Raw genomic sequence first — 20,440 nt, forward strand, 5'->3', positions numbered from 1 at the left:
ATATTGAGAGACTAAACACACATATGTGGTATTTATAACAGAGTAGTCCCATAGTTTGTTACCAACGTTACGTTTAACTTGTGAGTGTGGGTGATGATCACTTGTTGAGTCGTAAAAACGCGTACATCTTTATTTTACATATCATGAAATGCTTTACATCTAAGAAAAACAAAAGAAAAATGTTTATCTCCACACGTTAAAAACTTACTAAAACTATTGGCCAATTAGCATAGAGATTACTAGATATTATGCATGAAAAGTGACAAATTTGCTTTCATCTTACACGTTTTAGTAGTAATGTGGTTCTAATTCTAATACAATAATCACACGCCAAAATATTGATAACAAGTTAACATTTTTTTAAAGGTTTTCACTTTAATTCTGTTTTATCTATTGAGAAGGATGATTACTAGACTAACAGAGAGATTTGGTGTAAGCCAAACCAAGCGTGACTTGGAAGGTTTTCTTTCATCGTACAAATCTAGTCGTCAATGCACAAAACAAATTCAGATATAGAATTTAACTTCTTAAAAGTTTTCACTTTTCACTTTTATTCTTTGTATACAATTGTTGAAAGAAAGGTTTTCACGTATACGCATAAAAAGCTCTTGACAATCTTTTTATACTTCTTTATTTATTTTATATCGGGTTACTCGTTGAGGATTTTTTGGTTTATATGTTAGGATTAAAAGTTAGAAATAAAAATGAAGTAATGTTATATATTCAGACTCAAGTATGATATATCATTAGTAACGACACATGTATTAATATACACACGATTCAACCAAACTCGATATATAAACCTATGATAAATCATTAGATTTCAACACTTGTGAAATCCGGCAAGAACCATCGGACTCGATCGAGAGTACTGCAGCGACGAACAAAACAGACTCATGATGCGGTCGTCCAATCTTCTCTACCTTGAGATCAATTATAAAAATATTTGGTGACGTGTCAATTTTGGTGAACAAAACCGATCGATGAATGTTTCTGTAATAACAGCTGTGAATAAAAGAGACAATCCGAAATAGGGAGACGTACTTTGCACTTTCCATCACACCAAACCAAATTAATGTATATATATATATATATATAAAAAGGACAATAAATGGGGAATATTGATTGAAGTGTCAGTTATTATTGATTCATATAGGTTAGCTGTTTGAGATCAGCACACACGTACGTACAACCAAAAGACAAGGAAATATATATCAGAGGACGAAAGCCAAGAGAGTAATGAACGTAGAGGTGATTAACTGCGGGCAAGTGGCGGCGTTTGGAGGTGGTGGAGGCGTCTTGGGGTCACCAAAGTGAGCAGTTGTTGGTGATGGAGAAGGAGCCATTGGAGGAGGAGGAGGAGGAGGAGGAGAGCGTTTGCTTCCACCACCGTAGGAGGATTCGGCCAACATAATGAGCATTGCCAAGACGAGAACACATATGACTAAGCTGAAAGATCTCATTGCTTGCAATATTTGATATCGGATCATCTCATCGCAAAGGGAATATAGTACTTATATATACACTTGAAGTGTCGACGGGGAGGGAGAATGAGTCTATAATCTAATTTCGTGTCGTGTGGGCCGGGGCCGGGGGCAGCAGAGAGAGAGATATGTGAATATCAGAATATGGTACGGTAGTGGCTAAACCATACTATAATAATACTTAAAAAGTAACATGACTTGTTCTCCTACAATTTGAATGACACCGTAAATATTCAAAAAAAAGACCAAGTGATCCCTAATTACTTTAAAATATAAAAATATGGATCAACTATTGTGTAAAAATGCTAATAAAGGTATCGATCATTGACTTGTCTCTAATACTAGTATAAGATTATACAGACTAATCAAGTTGAGTAGCTCTTTTTTGTTTTTGTTTTGTTGTTGTTATAATGTTGTTGTTGTTGAGGAGGTCTTGTAATAGAAATAGACTAATCAATTACTAGTATTTCTTATTTTTTTTATTGTATTTTTTTTTTTTTTTGTAATTGGCAAATTGTATGTACTTAAAGAAGTGATCAGTAAATGGGTGAGATGAGAGAATAATAAATAAATACTAAATTTGATAACGCTCGCTGGCAAACTCGCCGAGTTTTGGAGGTGTATATGTAACTAATGTATGTTTTTTTAAAAAAAAAAAAAAAAAAAAAAAAAGGGGAAGTAGAGAGACGACTAAACACGTGTGTAGCCGGACTCCATGGCAGCCTTCAAAGTTGGGCGATTCAGACAGGGAAAAATTCATAGAATCTTCTTCTTCTTTGATTATTTTTAATTTATTCAATTCCCCTCCCAAACCATTTTTTCAAATTTTTTAAAAAATTACAATAATTTACAAGTTGCAGTTGGGGGGGGGGGGGGGGGGGGCTTCGTGGTCGCCACTACCTAATCGCATCGGGTTTTTAATAGAAAGAAGAAGAAGAAGGTAACAACAACGCATCGCATCGGCATGGATCTATCATCATCCATGCATTGACTTTTTTTTTTTTTTTTTTTGCCCCCTTTCTTACTTACTTAGATCAAAGAAGAGAGAAAAATAATATGCAATTATAGTAGTTAAAGAAAAGGGGGTGGGGTGTTTTGAAAATAATCGGAAATCGGAAATCGGCGATGGAGATGCGGCGGTGGTGGTGGTGGGATATGATGATTGTGGCTGCGGCGGTGGTGCTGGTAAGTGGGTGTTTGGCTGATGATGTTGATGAATGGGGTCAAAGGGCACCGTATCGGATCCACACGCTCTTCTCCGTGGAGTGCCAGAACTACTTCGATTGGCAGACCGTTGGTTTGATGCACAGCTTCCATAAATCCCGACAACCCGGTCCTATTACCCGGTTATTGAGCTGTACCGACGACCAGAAGAAAGTTTACAGAGGCATGAATCTCGCTCCCACTTTCGAGGTTCCCTCTTGGAGCACTCATCCCAAGACCCATGACTGGTCAGTATACTTTGATTCTCTCTCCCTCCCAATTTCGATGATGATGATGATATGGAGATGTCAGTTTAGCATTGTAAGTCTTTTTTTTTTTGTTGTTTTGTTTTGGGGTCACAAAAAAAAAGGTACCCAGCAATTAACAAACCAGTAGGAGTTCTGTACTGGCTTCAACACAGTGAAGATGCCCAGCATGTGGACTGGGTTGTTATTCTTGATGCTGACATGATCATTCGAGGTCCTATCATCCCTTGGGAACTCGGTGCTGAACTCGGCAGACCCTTTGCTGCCCATTACGGGTAATATAATCTCTCTCTCTTTCACCTAAGTAGCCAGTAGCCAGCCTTTCCTTGCTTTTTTTAGCTCACGCCTCTTTCTCTTTTCAAAATAGCTACTTGGTTGGCTGCGATAACATCCTTGTCCGTTTGCATACAAAGCATCCTGAGCTCTGTGACAAAGTTGGCGGTCTTCTCGCCATGCATATCGAAGATCTCCGCGTCTTGGCCCCTCTCTGGCTTTCCAAAACTGAAGACGTTCGCCAAGATACTGCTCACTGGACCACCAACATTACCGGAGATGTTTACGGCAAAGGTTGGATCAGTGAGATGTATGGTTACTCCTTCGGTGCTGCTGAGGTATACTCTCCTTCCTTAATTCTCTTCTTGCTCATGCTCTGACGCTGGCCCTCTTCACCACCTTTGATTTTCGGTTATAAACATTGTGTTGTGTGGTGTTGTTTTTGGTCCACAGGCAGGGCTTAAGCACAAGATTAACGACGACTTGATGATATATCCCGGCTATGTTCCACGAGAAGGTGTTGAGCCTGTTCTTCTGCATTACGGTTTGCCTTTTTCCATTGGGAACTGGTCTTTCACTAAACTTGACCACCACGAAGACAATATAGTCTATGACTGCAACCGTCTCTTTCCCGAGCCTCCATATCCAAGAGAGGTAACCTTCCTTCATAAGTTTCTCAACTCCGTTTCATGTATGTATCTCTATTGGATGCTAATTACCGACAAAATTCATTTCCATTGGATAGGTGAAAATGATGGAACCTGATCCGTTAAGGAACATGAAGGATAATAAGACCATCAATCCAGTTAAGGAACATGAAGGATAATAAGACCATGCTGGAACTAATGAATCACCTGAAAGCCAGCAACTGTGCGTATGATGTGGGAACACACTCTGTGGAATGGCTTGGATGATAACGATTTGAGTCCGCTTAAAAATGGTGAAGCACCATACTGTTGTGCGGCTGTTGCCATGAAGCCGCTTCCTTCATACATATATGTGCCAGTGTACTCTGCAACAGCTGGCAAGCTAGGCCACAAACGAAAGAACTCGACCGGTGAGATTTTGTGCGGGAGAAGAAGCTCAGTCAGTGGAATCTTGTAAGGCTGACATCTTAAGATCACAGGCTCTCCGAGTTCTGCTTTTGAACCTCTCTTCTGCTTTATGATCTGTGGATCCTCCTCTAGGTAGTCACCGTCATATTCTCCTCTAGCACCACGGAATGGATAGTAGAGGACTTGAACCCAGAAACCACATCTTTCAAATTGGGACACACCAACGGTGACACTGCATTGTACAGGATCCTACAAGGGTAAAGCACAGAGTGGTTGATAAGACAGCTAAACCCGATTGATCTGTAAGAACAGAAATTGTTTTACAACTGGCAAAACTTTAGATATTAGAGAACTGTAACGAGATGGGAATATATAAGCAATGAAGACTAAAATCCAACCTGTGAGACAAGATTACGCAGCTGCCGCACTGCTTGAGGAGAACCATCCATGAAGTATAGGGCACCAGACAATCCAACCCGTATATCCACACGATTCAGTTCAAGTTCTGTCAAATTAATTATCTGAAAGGTAACATATAACATAAGAATATGTTGAAACGCTAAACTCTACTAACTAAACTATAATCAAGTAAACGCAGGATGACACACTAGAATATATACCAACCTTCAAGTGCAAAGTGACCCTTCCATCATTTGTATCTGCTAAATGGTAAGCTTCTATATAGCAAGGATCACTACTTCCAGTCAAAGGATATGCTGTGGGAGGAACCTTAATAGAAGTCGAGTCGACCCCTTTCGTAAGGAAGAGAGTTAATTCGGTGGGCTTTGGCCTCCAAAGCTCTAGAATGGCCTTGTGAATTAGACCTTCTAATTTTCTATCTTGAGCAGCTGATGGTTCGTAAAACTGAACAGTAAGCTTATGGTGGCTAAACGGGTAATCTCCTCTTGTCTCACTAACTCCAGCCCACCTGGAAATAATAGGTTGTGTGAGTTCTAATCCAGAAATGCAGTAAAACTCAAGCAACAAAAGGATTACAAGCAAATGAGAAAGCTCACTTTCTTTCAGGAAGATTTGAAACATATTTGATCCTCTGCAATATTAAACGGGTTTGATGTTTGCTAACTGTATCTGCAGCAGCATGGTTCCTATACTCCTCAAGCTCTTTGGTTATTAATTGGCCAGCTCTTGCATGACGTGATCCCATCCTCTGGGCGCATAATAAGACTGCCTGAACATCTTGTAGCCTATTCGATGTAGTTGCAGCGGCGTCCAAGTTAAAGAGAACCTTATGTATATTTGCTATGATAATATTTAATGGATCATCAGGGTCATCAGCCAGAAGTGGATCCAGGCCTTCTAGATCAATATGTTCTGCGATGGTCCATATAAGACGCCCAAGAATTCTAGGAGTATTTACCTGCCACGTTAGATCAAAACTTATTATACATGGGGAAAAGAGGAAATTGACAAAGTTTCAGTCCACAGGAAATCGTTTCTCTACAGTTTAGTATTAATTAAGAAAGTCATAGCTAAACCTCCTCAATGATTGAAATATATAACAGAAGAACGTTACCAAAAGTGACATCTAACTTTCAGCTGAGGCTTAATTACCTCTTGGAGATCCTTAACAAGATCACGCTGCAAGTTCTGCAATCGCGTCTCATTTAATATTTGATCCTGCGATGCACCATCTTTGACCCTCTTTACTCCTCCACGGGTATCATAGATATGGCAGAGCCTGACAAGCAACTTCAAATAGCAATCTATAGCGTACGTTCTGCCATCACAATCCCATTTGACACAAGGCCTGCAAACTTCCACAACTTCAAGGGCAGGTTCTGTCCAGTTCAGAGCACCATAACCAGTGCCATATGCTAGTGCACCAATCACTCTGCTCTCCATACCCGAGTTTTTTTGTTCAGGCAAAGGTAGAGATAACTGGAAGCAACTTTCCACAAGCATTGCCACCAGCTCTTCCCGAAATAGGCTTTTACTGGTCACACTGTTGAGATCATCTTTAATCCTAGCATCTTCAAAGAGAGAAATAATATCTGTCCCAGGCAGAGGCTTCTGACCTCTTCTGGCACTTTCTCTTGCAAAAAGGTGAACACATAGAGCTGTACGGCAGATACAGGCTAATGCATGCATCCTGTCAGATTCTGCTCTCAGGTTCCTCACCATAAGCAGTAGTCTTCTAAACAAAGAGACCTTCGAAACAAGTTCCAAAAAGAATAATTCAGAAATCATAGGCCACAGCTTCAAAACAATTATACAAAACAACAACCAATCGAGAACTTAAATACGTATTGAAAGAAGTAGAAAAATCATATACCTGCATATGCAGATCAAGCAAGTGGAGGTTCGTGACAACCGCCCTGACTATACTCTCTCTAGCAGAAGAAAACTCTTGGCGGTCCCAGAGTGTTAAAATTGCAATAATGGACTGTGAAGCCCACTCAGGCTTGCCTCCGGCAACATCTGCCAGGTAAAGCATGTTAATCCCGACTTCAAAAATCAAAGCTGGATCCAAAGAGGAAGCCAAGAATGGCGCCAAATGGGTAACCAAATCTGAAACGCCAACGAGCTTCTCGGCGTTGGAGTCCACAACGGTGGCATTAGCAGAAGCAGCAGCAGAGGAAGCCTTGGAAAGCTGTCTAATGACTTCGACACTACCGGAAGCAACAGCCTTGACAGCAAAGACAAGAGGGAAAACAGTGGCTCTGAAGGTTTCAACAGGAAGGACTAAAGACCTAGCCATCAAAGCGCTCCTCTTTTTCCATACAATGTCAACCATAGAAGAGACCCACTTGGACCTGATGGCGAGTGAATTCTCGCTGTCAACGAGCTTGTCGCCAGCAAGACGGCTCATCCGCTTGGAGTCGAACTCCTGGAAGAGTCTACCAACGGATTCAAAGGCAACCTTGGAGACAGCGTCGGATTTGTCGAGCATGTTCTGGCCGATCCGAGCCCACCAGGTGGAGACCTTGTCGAGAAGACCCACATTGTTCTCGCACAATGTAACGAGATCATCACGGGCGAGGATGCAGCCAAGAGTCTCGGTGATGGAGAAACGAAGGTTGTCAGATGGGGAATCGAAGCAGGAAGCAATCTCACTGCTGCAATCAGAGATGAGTTTAGGAAGCGAGAAGGAAGGGAGAGCAGCAAGGATGGAGACGGCAGCGGCGGTGACGTCGGGGTCGGGGAAATGAAGATCCGTTTTGACACCTGAACAGACGGTGTCCCAAAGATCCGGAGTCAGGCGGGTGGATCGGATGAGATCGAAAGCGAGCTTCTTACAAACAGCGGAGGCCGGAGAGGCAACAATCTCCTCCACAGCAGACTTAGCGATCACGGAGATATCACGTCCGGCGGCGGATTGCTGGAGCGCCTGAAGAAGCGCCGATGACTGGCGAAGCGCGTCATTAGAGCGGAGGTCCGCCTGGATCTGGGCGAAAAGAATGTCCATAACCGGATTCAATCAAGTTCAAATTCGGATCCAAGGCGACCAACCTGAGCTAGCTATCTATCTTTGCTGTCTATTCTGTCTACGGATGCGACATGGAAACTGTGGAAGAAGGATGTGTAAATCATCCATCCATCGTCGGACTCGACTGAAGAAGAAGAAACAGAAACGGAATAAAAAAAACAGCGTGGCGTTCCTGCGATCTGAGCTATCACAGCGTGCCGTGTCGAGATGTACTTACTTAGACCCAATAAAAGGCCCAGTACAAAATTATTAAAAGCCCAGTATGATAAAGCCCAGGGTACTCACCGGCAATATTGCATTCGAATAGATCCGACGGTCTAGATTGAGTTCCTGCGCGCCGCGGTACCAGAAAGACGCAGCATCGGACTTTGGACACTCTAGAGAGGAGGGAGGAGGACTAGAGAGGGTAGAGAGACAGAGAGAGCGATTTTGAAGGGTTTTTTTTGACTTGTTCTCAAATCAAACTCTCTCAACGTTCTCCTCTCTCTATCTCTCTCTCTCTCTGCTCGAGATTTACGATTCTCTCTGCCCAGGTTCTCTTTGCTTTTCCCTCTAGGTTCGAACGGCTGCTCAGAATTTTCGAGTCGGTTAGTTCGTTTTATTATATCCGAATTCGTTTTTTTTTTCTTTTTCATATTGAGTTTAGTACTTTGATAGATAGATTTAAATTGCTATATCAGTGATTGAACTGTTAGAGAGGTTTTAGGTTTTAGGTTTTAGGTTTTGGTTTTGATTTTGTTGTTGTTGTGCAGGAGTTACGGAGGTTGTCACTTCCTTGGCGATATGACTGTGAGTAACGGTGGTTTCCCAGGAGATTACTATCGTCATAATTTTGACTCTCCCGGCGGCTTTGATAGCCCTAATGCTTCCGATTGTTTCAAGAGAAAGTTTGTTGAAGATGAAACTTTTGGTGTCCCGAGAACCGTTTTACCATTGTCTGACTTGTCATCCTCCGAAAGGAAAAAGTTGATTCATAAGCTTCGACAGGAGCTGCAACAGATACGCTCCTTTCAGAAGACTGTCGACCTTCCCAAGTCTACGACTCTCACTAGTACACCTGCTTGCAATTTGCCTCGTCCCAAGAAGAGTTTTGGTATGTCACGTTGCTCTACTACTAACCCAGAAGGCAAAAGGGCACCCAAACCTGAGCCCGTTTCCACTTTTACAATGCTTCAGATGAAGCAATGTGAGATCCTCTTGAAACGATTGTTGTCGCATCAGCATGGTTGGCTTTTTAAAACTCCTGTTGATGTTGTCAAGCTCAACATACCTGATTATTTTACCATTATTAAGCATCCTATGGATTTAGGAACTGTTAAGAGCAAGTTAACCTCCGGCACATATTCTAACCCATCTGAGTTTTCTGCTGATGTCCGTCTTACTTTTCGCAACGCATTGACATATAACCCCATCGGAAACAAGGTTTATAACATGGCTGATTCTCTCTCCAAGTTTTTTGAGTTGAAGTGGAAAACTATTGAGAAGAAGTCATCTGGAACCACTTCCGAACCAAGTAACTTGGCTACGTATACTGACAAAGAGGTTGTAATGCCTGAGCCTCTTGCTAAGAAGAGAAAGATCAATGCTGTGAACTTAGAGCCTGCTAAACGGGTTATGGCAGATGAGGAAAAAATAAAGCTTGGCAGAGATTTGGGCTCCTTAACAGAACTCCCGGTACATATAATCAATTTTCTGAGAGATCACAGCTCCAAGGAAGAGGGATGTGGAGACGATGAGATAGAGATTGACATTAATGATCTCAGTCATGATGCCTTGTTCCAGTTGCGGGATCTCTTTGATGAGTTCTTGCGACAAAATCAGAAGAAAGATTCAAACGGTGAACCCTGTGAGCTAGAGGTAATCCCCCTTCTATATCTATTGCTTGATCCATTTGTTAACATTGACTGACAAACAGCGAATACTTTCCTTGATGTAGCTTTTACATGGGTCAGGGCCAGGAAATTCATTGATGCAACACTGTGATGGTTAGCATATGTTGGTTTTGTTGTTTGAGCAAATTCTCATGTCCTGCTCTATGATTAAGTTGTCATTTCTTCTTCCTTACTTGCAGGAAGTGAATTGGAGGACGAGGATGTTGACGTTGGTAATTATGAGCACCCTAGATCTCACATCTCATCTGTCAGGACAGAAAAAGGTATGGCGCTAGGGAACTCCAATGGTTTGTTTAATCTTGTTAGATGATATTTGTCTTTGTCTCTATGGAACTTTTGCAGATATTTGATTTTTGCAGTGCTTATATGTACTTAACCCTCAGAAGTCAAAATCATCTTAATTCCCTTTTCGTAATAGTGGCCGTCCATCTTAATGTTTCTTCTGTAGATTTTTGGAATGGAACTTACTATTCTTATTCAAATAACGTATTAGCTGATAGTCATATTACACACCTAGTTTGATAGTGATAGACGTGTTATATCTTCTGCTTATTTTACTCCCAGTTCGCTGTTTTCTTTAGTGATCATATTATTCCTTGGATTGATCTAATCAGTGGTTACTCCTTTTATGGTGCATGTAACTGATTAGGCTCTAGTAGCTCGGAGAGTGTACCAGATGATCCTACAACCACAAGATTATTGTGTTTATCAAAGGTAAGCATCATTGTTGGATTATAATTAATAATATATATGCCTCTGCAAAGGTCGGAGATACCTTTCCATAATTTGGATTGGGCAAACAATATTGGTTATGATACTGAGCTTTGATATATTCTTAACACCTGACAGATACAAAGCTTTAATACCTGACAGATGAGTTAACCTAGTCTGAAATTTGGTGAGACACTGTTGATTCTGATCGTTTTTTCCTTTTCCTTTTATCCGCTGATACAGGGTCCTGAGAGCATGGATTCGGAATCTCCCTTGGATGGAGCTACAAGCAGTTCCCCAAAGAGAAAACGTGAGCGGATATAGTTTTTGGTGCAAGAGATGTTAACTTTTGTTGATTTAAATTTCTGACCCTTGGTTTACTTATTCCTTTTCTAAAAGCAGCTTCCGTCGGTGGATTAAATCAGTTGGAAGATGCATCCAAAGGGAAGCTAAGTCCTGTTGAAGGGGTCAATAGTCATAAAGATGGTAAGCTAAGGAGTGTGACAGAAAAATGTCCGTGTTCTGATTTCTGGGGTGGCATCTCACTCTTGACCCGTTAATTATTTAGGAAATAGAGCTCAGAATGAGAAGCAACTACCTCCGGAAAAGCGTTACAGGGCTGCTCTATTGAAAAGTCAATATGCGGATTTAATCTTGAAGGCTCGAGAGAAAACTCTTAATCAGGTTAGCTGTGTTTGTGGAACTGTGAGCTGCTATATTTGGTTAGCCCTCCCTCATTAGCTCTCAAAATTATTTCCTGAAATAGTTATATCTGATATCAGAATGAGAAACGAAACCCAGAGAAACTGCGACTTGAGAAGGATGAACTCGAATTGCAAAAGAAGAAAGGTATTTTTGATTTGCGAGTTCCAAGTTTGTGATTAATGTTAATATACCAAGTACATACGTACATAAACTTGTCCTCTTTTATTTTGCATCAGAAAAAGCACGGTTACAAGCAGAAGCCAAGGAAGCTGAAGAAGCTCGTAGAAAAGCTAAGGCACAAGCTGCAGCTGAAGCTGCTGCTGAGGCTAAGAGGAAACTGGGACTTGAAAGAGAAGCAGCCCGACAGGCATTGCTTGAGGTGAACCGAAATAGCTGCAATTTGGTTGTCTTTTTTCACTGCAATATATTTATTGATTATTGCCATGGCTGAATGGTACACAGATGGAGAAGTCGGTTGAAATAAATGAGAACCCAAGGTTCCTCAATGACCTAGAACTGCTTAAAACGGTTAACACGGACCATTTGACAAATCTAAGAGAGGTAGGCCATGACTCTGATTGGCTGGGTGTTTTTGGGTTTGGAGGAAGCAATCCTCTAGAGCAGCTGGGGCTATATATGAAACATGATGATGATGAAGATGAAGCCGACCTGCTTGGTTTTCAAGATCCCAGCAACGAGGTAGAAGAGGGTGAAATTGACTGAGATTCACGAGTGTTGTAATTGGGTAATAGCAGGCAGTGTACATGAGAGAACCAGAGAGTTGTTGTAAAAAAACGATTAGTTAGATTCAAAAATGTAAACAAGCTTTCTTTAATCCGAGTAAACCACGAACACTTTATCTTGTGAGCCTAAGAAACCAATGAGAGAGGAGGATGTGTCTCGGAATTGTCCCTAAATATTTTACTCTAGAGTTTGCTTTATATATAGCCTCTCTCTAGTACAAAAGTGACATCGTTGCATCCAACCATACCTACAAGGAATTCATGTTGCAAAGCCTAGTGCACTCAGTTTTTAGGTAGTTTGCATTTGGAGTTAGGTAGACTGCCCTTTTTAATATGATAGATTAGTTTGGCCAGTCCCCCAATAGGTGCTATGATCATCAGTACAACCCCAAGAATGATGAACAACTGCAAAAGAAAAAAGAGTATGTAGCTGTATTAGCTATATGATAACATATTTAGCTTTTGATAATATATACCAGACAGAAGGAGCTGACCCAGTTGATACACCATGATAGACTAAATCTCTTTGGTTTCTTTAGGATCAGCCACATGATGCATGGGATCTGAAAAGAAAACATCATCATCATGCTTGTTAGAGTTCTTCTATATACATATATTATGATTTTAACATGTTTTGTTGATATCAATAGCAGTTTAGGAGAAGTATTCCGCTTACAAAGTATGTGGTCGGGGCGAACACAAATCCCCCAAAAAATGACAGCAACGCACTGTAATACGGTAAACCGACTGCTATTCCCATCGTGGCGGCTGCGATAATAGAGGTAAGTTTAATCAATTATCCTTTGAAAAAGATGTGAATCTAAATTTCTTGGTATGCAAGCAAATCACAGAGAGAGTTTTTTACCCACAAAAGCCCATCGGATGGTAAACCGTAGAACTCTTGTTGGACTGAAGTGCCATTTCTTTATCATTACAGATTCGATCATGTCAAACACGGGCATTGCGTACACCTAGAAATAAAAAAAAATAAAAAGCAGAGTTAACAAGGGCGGGTTTATGTTATGTCCTTGTAGTTACGAGTAGGGCGTTTGCTGGTCTTGTACCTGATAGCTTCCCAGGAGGTGTACGACCACAAACATGTTGGCTACAATGACAAGTGCCTTTGGTTTTGAGAGTGATTCGAGGATGTTTTCTTCAACACTGTTTCCAAAGGTCTTGAAGCCTACAAGGGCCACAGGGAAGTAGCAGAAAGCTACAATGATATAAGCTACAACGGCTCCCTTCCACATGGGTCGTTTTGATGGGTTTTCTGGTGTTGATGGGATGGTTGCTTGAATTTCTAAAACAACGTTATGACCTGCGTAGGCGAAAGCCATCTCCCCTAGTGCACTTAAGAAGTCTAATGGCACTGAGGTTGTTCTTTTTTTGTAGCCGTACTCTACTACACTCCCTGTGGCGGCTGCCTTCCTCAGCGAGGCAACCCAAGCAATTGTGGAATAGCTGTTTTGGGGAACGGGGAAAGTAATAAAACGACGTGACGTTTGATATATATTGATATACTTTTTGAAAGCAATTATGTTATGTTATGCTTGCGCAAGATAAGATTAAGAAAAGCAAAAGAGAGTTAGTTGTTTACCTTACTGACATGACAGCAGCAAGCAAAGAGACTCCAGAAATGGAATTGAAGTTGTTAAGAAGGGAGAGAAGAAACTGGGAAGAGGCAAAGATGAGAATGAAGTGTCGAATAGTCATATCTGTGCAGCTGTCATCTCCCACGGAAAGGTCATGTACATTCTTAAGGGATTTACCTCCAGTGACCATATAGACAATGCAGACACTGATTTCAACAAGAAGTTGGAGGGGCACGATGATGTACAAACCAAGCTTCTTCCCAAAGGCAGCCTGACCCAGCTCATGGTACCTATCAAACCGTTGGCCTTCAAACATCTCGTGCATCTCAATCATTTGCCAGAGGGTGTATAAAGTGATGACCCATGACAAGATCAACACCACAACCCCAGGTCCCCTACCACAAATTAATCATTGCTAATTAAGCTCTTCCTAGCTATATATATATATAGAGATGCTCTTGGAATGAATGAATGAATTGGTGTAGAAAGAAATACCATCCAAGCTCGGACATAGCGTAAGGAAGACCGAGAAGTCCAGCACCAACAATGGCAGTGACGTTGTGGAAAGCCGAATAGTACCAATTGGCATTTCGTGATGCTGTGATTGGAAGCCAATCTTCCAGATCAAAGGACTGATCCTGTTAAGTAAGCAAGCAAGCAAAGTCTCTCAGGATTTGATCAAAAAGTATCATCGTACAAACAAGACCAACTTAGTTTATAAAATGATCGATAAAGTAGTAAGCATGATCATCATGACTAAAGTAGGCATATATATATATATATATACCTACCTCAACAAGATCTTGGTTTTGGATATGATCATGTGGGATTCCCTTCATCGCGAAACCTTAAAAGAGGAATTTAATCTTGTTTGTGACAGTTTCTTGTGAGTCAATCTTTCTCTCCACTATTTTTTCTGTTTTGGTTTCTCTCGGAGTTCGAACAAAAGTTGCGTGCAAGAGAGAGAGATAGAGAGAGGGAATGAAAGTTGACCTTGACCTCATTAGCTGTGGCTGTGCTGCTTAATTATGAGATTATATTTGTTCGAATTAATTATTAGTATTAATTTACCGTCTTGTATTGTGTTGAAATGGTCGTTGGTTGAATACTTACATAATGGACGGACTCCATTGTTTACGCTATTAATTGATTTTGATTGTATACGACGACTTCATGTCACACTATTGGACAATTTCCTCTAATTCTCTCCATCTGATATTCTTAATGTTAATTCTTTTTTTGGGGTCGTGTCAATGAAATTCTTTTTTTTTTTTTTTTAATTCTAACGATTGCAAATTAGGAAATATATCTGCTCCGAAGAAAGTTATTTATTCGATTTTTTAATTTTTATTAGTCATATTAGAGAGAATTCAACCTGCACAAATTTACTTTTTTTATACATGTTTTCTCTCAAGTAGAAAATACGTATAAAAGTCATTCTTCAAGTCAATGACAGAAAATTTTCAAAGTAAAGACTAATACTAATAATTAGTGGTTTATAAAAATCGTTTGAATTAGTCAGGCACCCTCCTCATTGGACGAGTAAGTAACGCGCATCGTTGGCGTGTGCGTGGGTGCTGCAACACATGACCCAGGCATGTTTTTCTTGTAAACAAACTTTTAAATACAAAATGTGTTTATTAATAACCTAATTCTAGTTTCTCATGTTTTAGAGGATATAATTTTTTTTTTTTTTTTTTTTAAAAAGACTTTAAATTAGTTCTTCTAATTAACATCAATCACTATAACGGCACATAATCAGCTCTCTGATATTATTATTAGTACTAGAAAGTAGAAACGAAAACGGCGGGTAGTTTAACTTCACGACTCGGTCCATTTAACTACTTACTACATTAGAATTACTGAGAATTAGAATGAAGGGAAACTAAACAGAAACCAAACCAAACCTATTTCTTTCGGTTCTCTCACTTGTCACTCCTCTGTTTTGCTCTACAGGGTTCACCCAATAACCTGGGGGGTTATACCAAGACCGTAGTGGGCGTTTTCACTGACAAAGCTGAAGCACCAAAGCAAAAGTAATGGCTCTTCAATCTCCTCCTCAACGAACCCTTCTTCTCGTTTAGCTTACTTTTCCCTTGCTCCGTAACCGCAGGCCTGTTCAAGCCAGACGACGGTCCGGCTATGCTAGTCGCATCCATCATCACTCCCTTCTGTTTAAGATCAACCATGCTCGAAGTTGATGACGTCGAAGACGAGTGGATGGATATTTTCGAGAATGAACTAGAACGAGACCGCACTGTACCAATCCGCTTCTTCTTGGCTCTTGGACTCGACTGGTTACTTCTTACCGATAACGTTCTTTTATTGTTATTATTAGGCAGAGCAAGCGAGCCACTGCTGCTGCTTTTTGAGAATCTCTGTCGGAGAGGGACCGGAGTTTCTTGCGCCTCCACAACTGTCGAAGCGATGCTTATCTCAGAATCGTTCTTGGAATGGCCTGGTTGCTTCTTGGCTCGCGGCCAGTGGAAAACGCTCTTCAATCTCTCCGTTGCAGAGTTAACAGACGCGTTTCTGCATTTCTTGAAATGATGATTCTCATCCATCACGTCTAGCTGACCAATCTCAATGGAACAGGAGCTGGACCTCACGTGTCTAGCAACAGCAGTCTTATCTGGCGCAACATCAGTTAGTCGGGTGCTTAGGAACATGTCAGCGTCCGACGTCTTGAAACGAGCTCCTGGGCTGTAAAAGTTTCCTCTGTCCTTCAAGTGAGTTGCGACCACACTTGTGATGCTTTGATCACGAGAACTGAACATCCCTCCGGCTGATACCAGCCGTCGGAACAAGAGATCTGAGGTAGGAGATAGCGGCTTCTGCCTGATGAGATCAAGGGGAGTCATACCAGCGTTGTCACGTATGTTAATATCAATCGATTTCACAGACATGAGCATCTCAACGAACTCCAGAGGAACATTCCCAGAGATGGCCAAGTGAAGAGCCGTGCGTCCCTCGTTGTTCCTATAATTCACAAAATCACCTGGAGGAGATTTGGAGGCAGCGGATGTGATCAGACGGTTCATGAGCTCCGTGTGCTTGTCAAGCCTCTCGAACGCCGGAGCCTGGAAACCGGAGATTCCAGCGTGGAGGAAAGTGTCTCCGGCGTTGTTTCTAACGTGTATCAAAGACGGAGAGGCAGAGATGAGAGCGTCAACAAGATCAGCGTGGCCACGGTAGGCTGCCACGTGCAAAGCCGTGTTCCCTTGGTTGTCCACAGCTTCGACCAAACCGTATAAAGCCACAAGCTCTTTAACCACCTGAGTATTACCTTTGGCGGCAGCAGCGTGGAGGATAGTGGAGCCTTGCTTGTCACGGAAGGCCAAGACATCTTCAACAGAGCAATCACTGACAAGTTCTTTGAGAAGGTTCAAATTGCCACCTCTGGAAGCAGAGTGAACCGCTCTGTTCTTCATCTCCCATTTGTAAGCAGCCGGGATATCACCGGCACTTTGCTGGTCGAAACCGAACCTCGGAGCAACGGCGAAATCATAGATGAGGCGGAAAACGTGGTCGTTCTTGCTTCTGGCAGCTGCGTAGAGTATGTCAGTGACGCCGTACTCTCCTTCGCCGAACACGAGAAGAGGGTTCCTGTCGAGGAGATCGCGAACAAAGGAAAGATCTCCGGCGGAGGCTGCGGTGTACATCAGCCAGCCACCGTACCCAGAGCGGATAAGAGTGTTGCTCTTGGATCTCGAGCCGCCCTCGTCGCAGGCGGAGAGGAGCTTTTTGGCGACGCGGGATCGGCAGGAGGAGACGTCGTGGAAGAGAGAGTTGTCGTCCCAGACGGTCTCGAGGCGGCGAATACGACGGAGGGAAGTGAGCTTCATGAGGTTGTTGGAGTCGATGCGGAGAAGCTCGCGGACAAGATCGTACTGGCAATTGGCGGCAGCGTAATCAATGGGAGTAGCGTACCACCACTGATCGCCGGTGCTCTCCCACCGGAGAGGGAAGTAGGTCGGAGGCATAAAGAGTTGCAGAGGTAGAAGAAATATTAAACTTGATATACTTGGTGGTCACCGGAGAATATCTGTGGAAACTTATATTTTACTCTTATTACCTAACAAAGAATACAATTTGGAGAAAATAAAATGATCGTCTTCGTAACATTAAGCAGAAGAGTATCTGGTTTGTCTACTACTACTTAAGTACTATATAAATAAAAAAGAAACTCCCCAATTTGATTTGTAACCGAACCTACAAAATATCTGCTATCTTTATTACCAAATTTCAAGAAATTATTGGATGTTTAACGCGTAATCAAAAGATTGATATCTATAAATAAAAGAGAATGTGGAAGAAAAGAGTCGTGTGGTGTGAGAAAGGCCTAATTCTATAAAGTGGAAAAGGACTGATTGTAATGATGATGGTGACACATGGAACCACAAATTAAAAAAAAAAAACTAAAAAGGAGACCTTTTTTAATCAAAGCCCCCGCGAGTTCTCTTTTTACAATGGTATCAAAAGCTCCACTACTTTTTTTTCTCATGAGGTAATATAATCGAATTGGATTAATCCAAAGCATGTCTCTCGAATCATCAGAATCTTTTATTTGATATCCGAGAATTTTAACGTTTCATACCCTCAATTTTATTTCAGGATCCGAGGGTATTAGACTTGTTATTATTGTATCCGTTAAGACTTTCGTTACGCATGTAAGTATAAGCTAAGACATTATATGTAATGATGTGATAAGTATGGATTGTGGGTAAGATTAGTACTAGTTACTAGTTATTAAACAACAGATAAGGGTAGCTAGCTGCTTTTAGTATAAGCCAACGTAACAAAATATTTAATGTGTGATACGATTACGAGGTGGCCAACCACGCCCAACCCAATCAATGCTCTCATTATATATTATTATAGTGTAGTATTAACGACGCTATTAAGGACAAATTCTGAATCAGCCAGCGGTTTAAAAAATTTTTTTGATTCTTTTTCTCCCCCTCCCCTCGTGGTCTTTAGAAATCATGATCTTGTATTTCATAATTATGTCATTGTAAGCATATATAAAAAAGATTAAGCTAGTATATACATACTATTTAAGAAAAGAAATGTAAAACATGCAGAAATAAAAACAAGATATGGTTAAGGTGCCAAAAGAGGAAAATAGGCATGTGATGAGAGAAAAAGTTAGCTTTATTTTTTTGTTATACCCATATAAAAGCATGTGATGATGAATGGAGAGGTGTCTCCTTTTCTAAACTCTTTAAACTTTCATGGGCATATGGGATATGTATAGAGCCATAAAGGAAGGACTTATAAGTAGCAGAATATCATCATCGAAAGGAATACATAACTTAGATCTTAATTTAAACAGTTCAAATTGAAACTTACCCACCCAACCATTCATTCATTCATATATGTTAAAGACAGACAGAGGATGGTTTGGGTCTAGTTGTGTTTATAACACCAATAAGTAAGTTGACAGCAAACCAATATGAAATTGTCACTGAGCAAATCAAAGCAAAGAAGAGCAATAATGGAAGAACAAAAGGGAGATAATGATGCAAATTGCAAGACTCTGCTTTACCTTTATGTTCTTTTGAAGGTATTATAAACCCCACAAGAGGTAGACAACAAGAGTTGGTATCCACCTAGCGAGTAGTGATGCAATATCAGTAAGTGAGCTAGGTCCCATGTAATGCTAACTACAGTGAATCTGATTGTTAAATGGATCAGGTACACCCGCAATATCTTTAAGAACCGACCTAATCATCTCCTCCTTTTACCCGGAGAAGGATTTGTGCTAGCTACACTTATCACTCGGTTAAACAAGAGCCAAAGACAGATGCAGCAGTTACTTGGATTTACTAATACAAAGAGTCCAAAAGGATCAACAACTTACAAGAGCATCATGCTACCTGGCTCTAAAAATGTAACTTAAACAGAAACAATGTACTTATATATAAGAAGCCCAATTTGTTAATTAAAGGCTCCACATTCAAAGGCAGAGAAGAAGAAGAAGCAATCTTTTGGATATACTCTCTAATAAATAAAGAGTCTGAGAACTTACAAAAAAAGAACATCATCATACTCTTTCCCAAATGTAATCTAACTGAATGAATTTTACTTATTAGCAAAAGCATAGTTCAACAAACTAAGGACAGAGCAGAGAGTGAAGAAACACGTGATCTTACCCAAGAGCAGAGGAATAGTGTCAGTCAGTTCTTGGCCTTGACGGAGTTGTTCTCCTTGATTTTAGCACGAGTGTCGAGCTTGACAAAACGTTTGAGATCATCATAAGGAAGAGTCTCGACGTTCTTCCTACGAAGTTCACTAAGAGCAGGGCGCTTATCGAGGAGATGCCAGAGCCATTGAGGGTAATCAGAATCAGGCAAGATCTTGGGATCAGATCCTTCTTTCAGAGTATTGGCGCCGACAACAGTGGTGGATTTGATCTCTTTGCTCAAGCTCGAACCTTTAGGAGCATCGCCGGCTCCTCCTCCTCCTCCTCCTTTGCCACCTTTCTTGGCTTTGCTAGCTGCTGCAGCGAACGTTCTCCGGATTAGGTCCTTGGATGATCCTCCTCCGCTAATCATTCCAATACGCTTCATCATTTCCCCCCTAACCTACATACAAAGCATCAATTTTTTTTTTTTTAATCATTTTCCAGAAGAAATTAGGGTTTTAGATGCTGCTAATTGATCCAGAAACTTTGTGTAAAATTACAAAAACAGCGAGCAAAATTAGGTATGTTCAATCGACTCCCGCAAAGCCCTTTGGGAAAGAGAGAGAGAGAGAGAGAGAGAGAGAGAGAGAGAGAGAAAACTTACGACCACTAATGATGAAGAAGAAGAAGCTTTCACTGACTACGAGTTTCAGAGCGGCGGAGCGGAGAAGACCAAACACACAACAAACCAATACTATTTTTCCACTTAAGGCCCAAATATTTTTGTATTGGGCCCAAAAATCAAAACCAAATTCTAAAAGAATTAAAAAAGGCATAAATTAATCTCTGACTTTATTAGTGAAGATTAGCAGCATACATTAATTACGGTTGAAGAAATTCGCAAAGAGTAAAATATTTTTTTTTCTTTTGAATCTCGCTTT

At 41.0% G+C, this 20,440-nt stretch overlaps 6 protein-coding genes across 13 annotated transcripts; 1 reads left to right on the top strand and 5 right to left on the bottom strand.

Annotated features, from left to right (window-relative positions):
* Positions 1 to 1,121: 1,121 nt before the first annotated feature.
* LOC109131562 (uncharacterized) lies at positions 1,122 to 1,624 on the bottom strand. Its single transcript, XM_087488796.1, has one exon. The coding sequence runs from the start codon at positions 1,488 to 1,490 to the stop codon at positions 1,215 to 1,217; it is 276 nt and encodes a 91-aa protein (XP_087344922.1). The 5' UTR covers positions 1,491 to 1,624; the 3' UTR covers positions 1,122 to 1,214.
* Positions 1,625 to 2,526: 902 nt separating this feature from the next.
* On the bottom strand, positions 2,527 to 7,842 carry LOC147926154 (protein TPLATE). Of its 2 annotated transcripts, none has more exons than XR_015582397.1 (7): positions 6,575 to 7,708; positions 5,854 to 6,450; positions 5,298 to 5,659; positions 4,906 to 5,209; positions 4,680 to 4,802; positions 4,081 to 4,581; positions 2,527 to 3,987 (listed from the first exon to the last, which is right to left on the bottom strand). XR_015582397.1 is itself a non-coding variant. In XM_087488787.1 (7 exons), exons 1-7 carry the CDS (start codon positions 7,706 to 7,708, stop codon positions 3,955 to 3,957), a joined length of 3,003 nt encoding a protein of 1,000 aa, XP_087344913.1. In that variant the 5' UTR covers positions 7,709 to 7,842; the 3' UTR covers positions 2,527 to 3,954. The 2 variants fall into 2 exon arrangements, 1 of the variants encoding a protein (XP_087344913.1); XM_087488787.1 differs by having other exon boundaries at positions 4,081 to 4,530; positions 6,575 to 7,842.
* A 47-nt stretch (positions 7,843 to 7,889) lies between these two features.
* On the top strand, positions 7,890 to 11,896 carry LOC147926155 (transcription factor GTE11-like). 4 transcript variants are annotated; one of them, XM_087488789.1, is made up of 11 exons: positions 7,890 to 8,316; positions 8,482 to 9,586; positions 9,666 to 9,714; positions 9,801 to 9,884; positions 10,271 to 10,335; positions 10,576 to 10,642; positions 10,735 to 10,818; positions 10,901 to 11,016; positions 11,115 to 11,181; positions 11,274 to 11,416; positions 11,500 to 11,896. In XM_087488789.1, the coding sequence occupies exons 2-11, from the start codon at positions 8,513 to 8,515 to the stop codon at positions 11,758 to 11,760; spliced, it is 2,010 nt and encodes a 669-aa protein (XP_087344915.1). In that variant the 5' UTR covers positions 7,890 to 8,316; positions 8,482 to 8,512; the 3' UTR covers positions 11,761 to 11,896. The 4 variants fall into 4 exon arrangements, 2 of the variants coding, with proteins under 2 accessions (XP_087344915.1, XP_087344914.1); XR_015582399.1 differs by having other exon boundaries at positions 8,025 to 8,316; positions 11,099 to 11,181; XR_015582398.1 differs by having other exon boundaries at positions 8,054 to 8,316; positions 10,732 to 10,818; positions 11,099 to 11,181.
* LOC147926156 (lysine histidine transporter-like 4) lies at positions 11,853 to 14,423 on the bottom strand. The gene is made up of 8 exons (XM_087488791.1): positions 14,164 to 14,423; positions 13,868 to 14,010; positions 13,378 to 13,767; positions 12,845 to 13,241; positions 12,646 to 12,751; positions 12,457 to 12,548; positions 12,275 to 12,343; positions 11,853 to 12,185 (listed from the first exon to the last, which is right to left on the bottom strand). Exons 1-8 carry the CDS (start codon positions 14,209 to 14,211, stop codon positions 12,063 to 12,065), a joined length of 1,368 nt encoding a protein of 455 aa, XP_087344917.1. The 5' UTR covers positions 14,212 to 14,423; the 3' UTR covers positions 11,853 to 12,062.
* Positions 14,424 to 15,117: 694 nt separating this feature from the next.
* On the bottom strand, positions 15,118 to 18,615 carry LOC147926157 (uncharacterized). The gene has a single exon (XM_087488790.1). The coding sequence runs from the start codon at positions 17,353 to 17,355 to the stop codon at positions 15,352 to 15,354; it is 2,004 nt and encodes a 667-aa protein (XP_087344916.1). The 5' UTR covers positions 17,356 to 18,615; the 3' UTR covers positions 15,118 to 15,351.
* Positions 18,616 to 19,346: 731 nt separating this feature from the next.
* Positions 19,347 to 20,440, bottom strand: LOC147926158 (uncharacterized). Of its 4 annotated transcripts, none has more exons than XM_087488794.1 (2): positions 20,164 to 20,440; positions 19,347 to 19,954 (listed from the first exon to the last, which is right to left on the bottom strand). In XM_087488794.1, exon 2 carries the CDS (start codon positions 19,945 to 19,947, stop codon positions 19,552 to 19,554), a length of 396 nt encoding a protein of 131 aa, XP_087344920.1. In that variant the 5' UTR covers positions 19,948 to 19,954; positions 20,164 to 20,440; the 3' UTR covers positions 19,347 to 19,551. The 4 variants fall into 4 exon arrangements, with proteins under 4 accessions (XP_087344920.1, XP_087344918.1, XP_087344919.1 ...); XM_087488792.1 differs by having other exon boundaries at positions 19,347 to 19,959; positions 20,164 to 20,356; XM_087488793.1 differs by having other exon boundaries at positions 19,347 to 19,959; positions 20,060 to 20,200.

Source organism: Camelina sativa, chromosome 15 (genome assembly GCF_030686135.1).
Source record: "Camelina sativa cultivar CO46 ecotype springtype chromosome 15, ASM3068613v1".
NCBI lineage: Eukaryota > Viridiplantae > Streptophyta > Magnoliopsida > Brassicales > Brassicaceae > Camelina > Camelina sativa.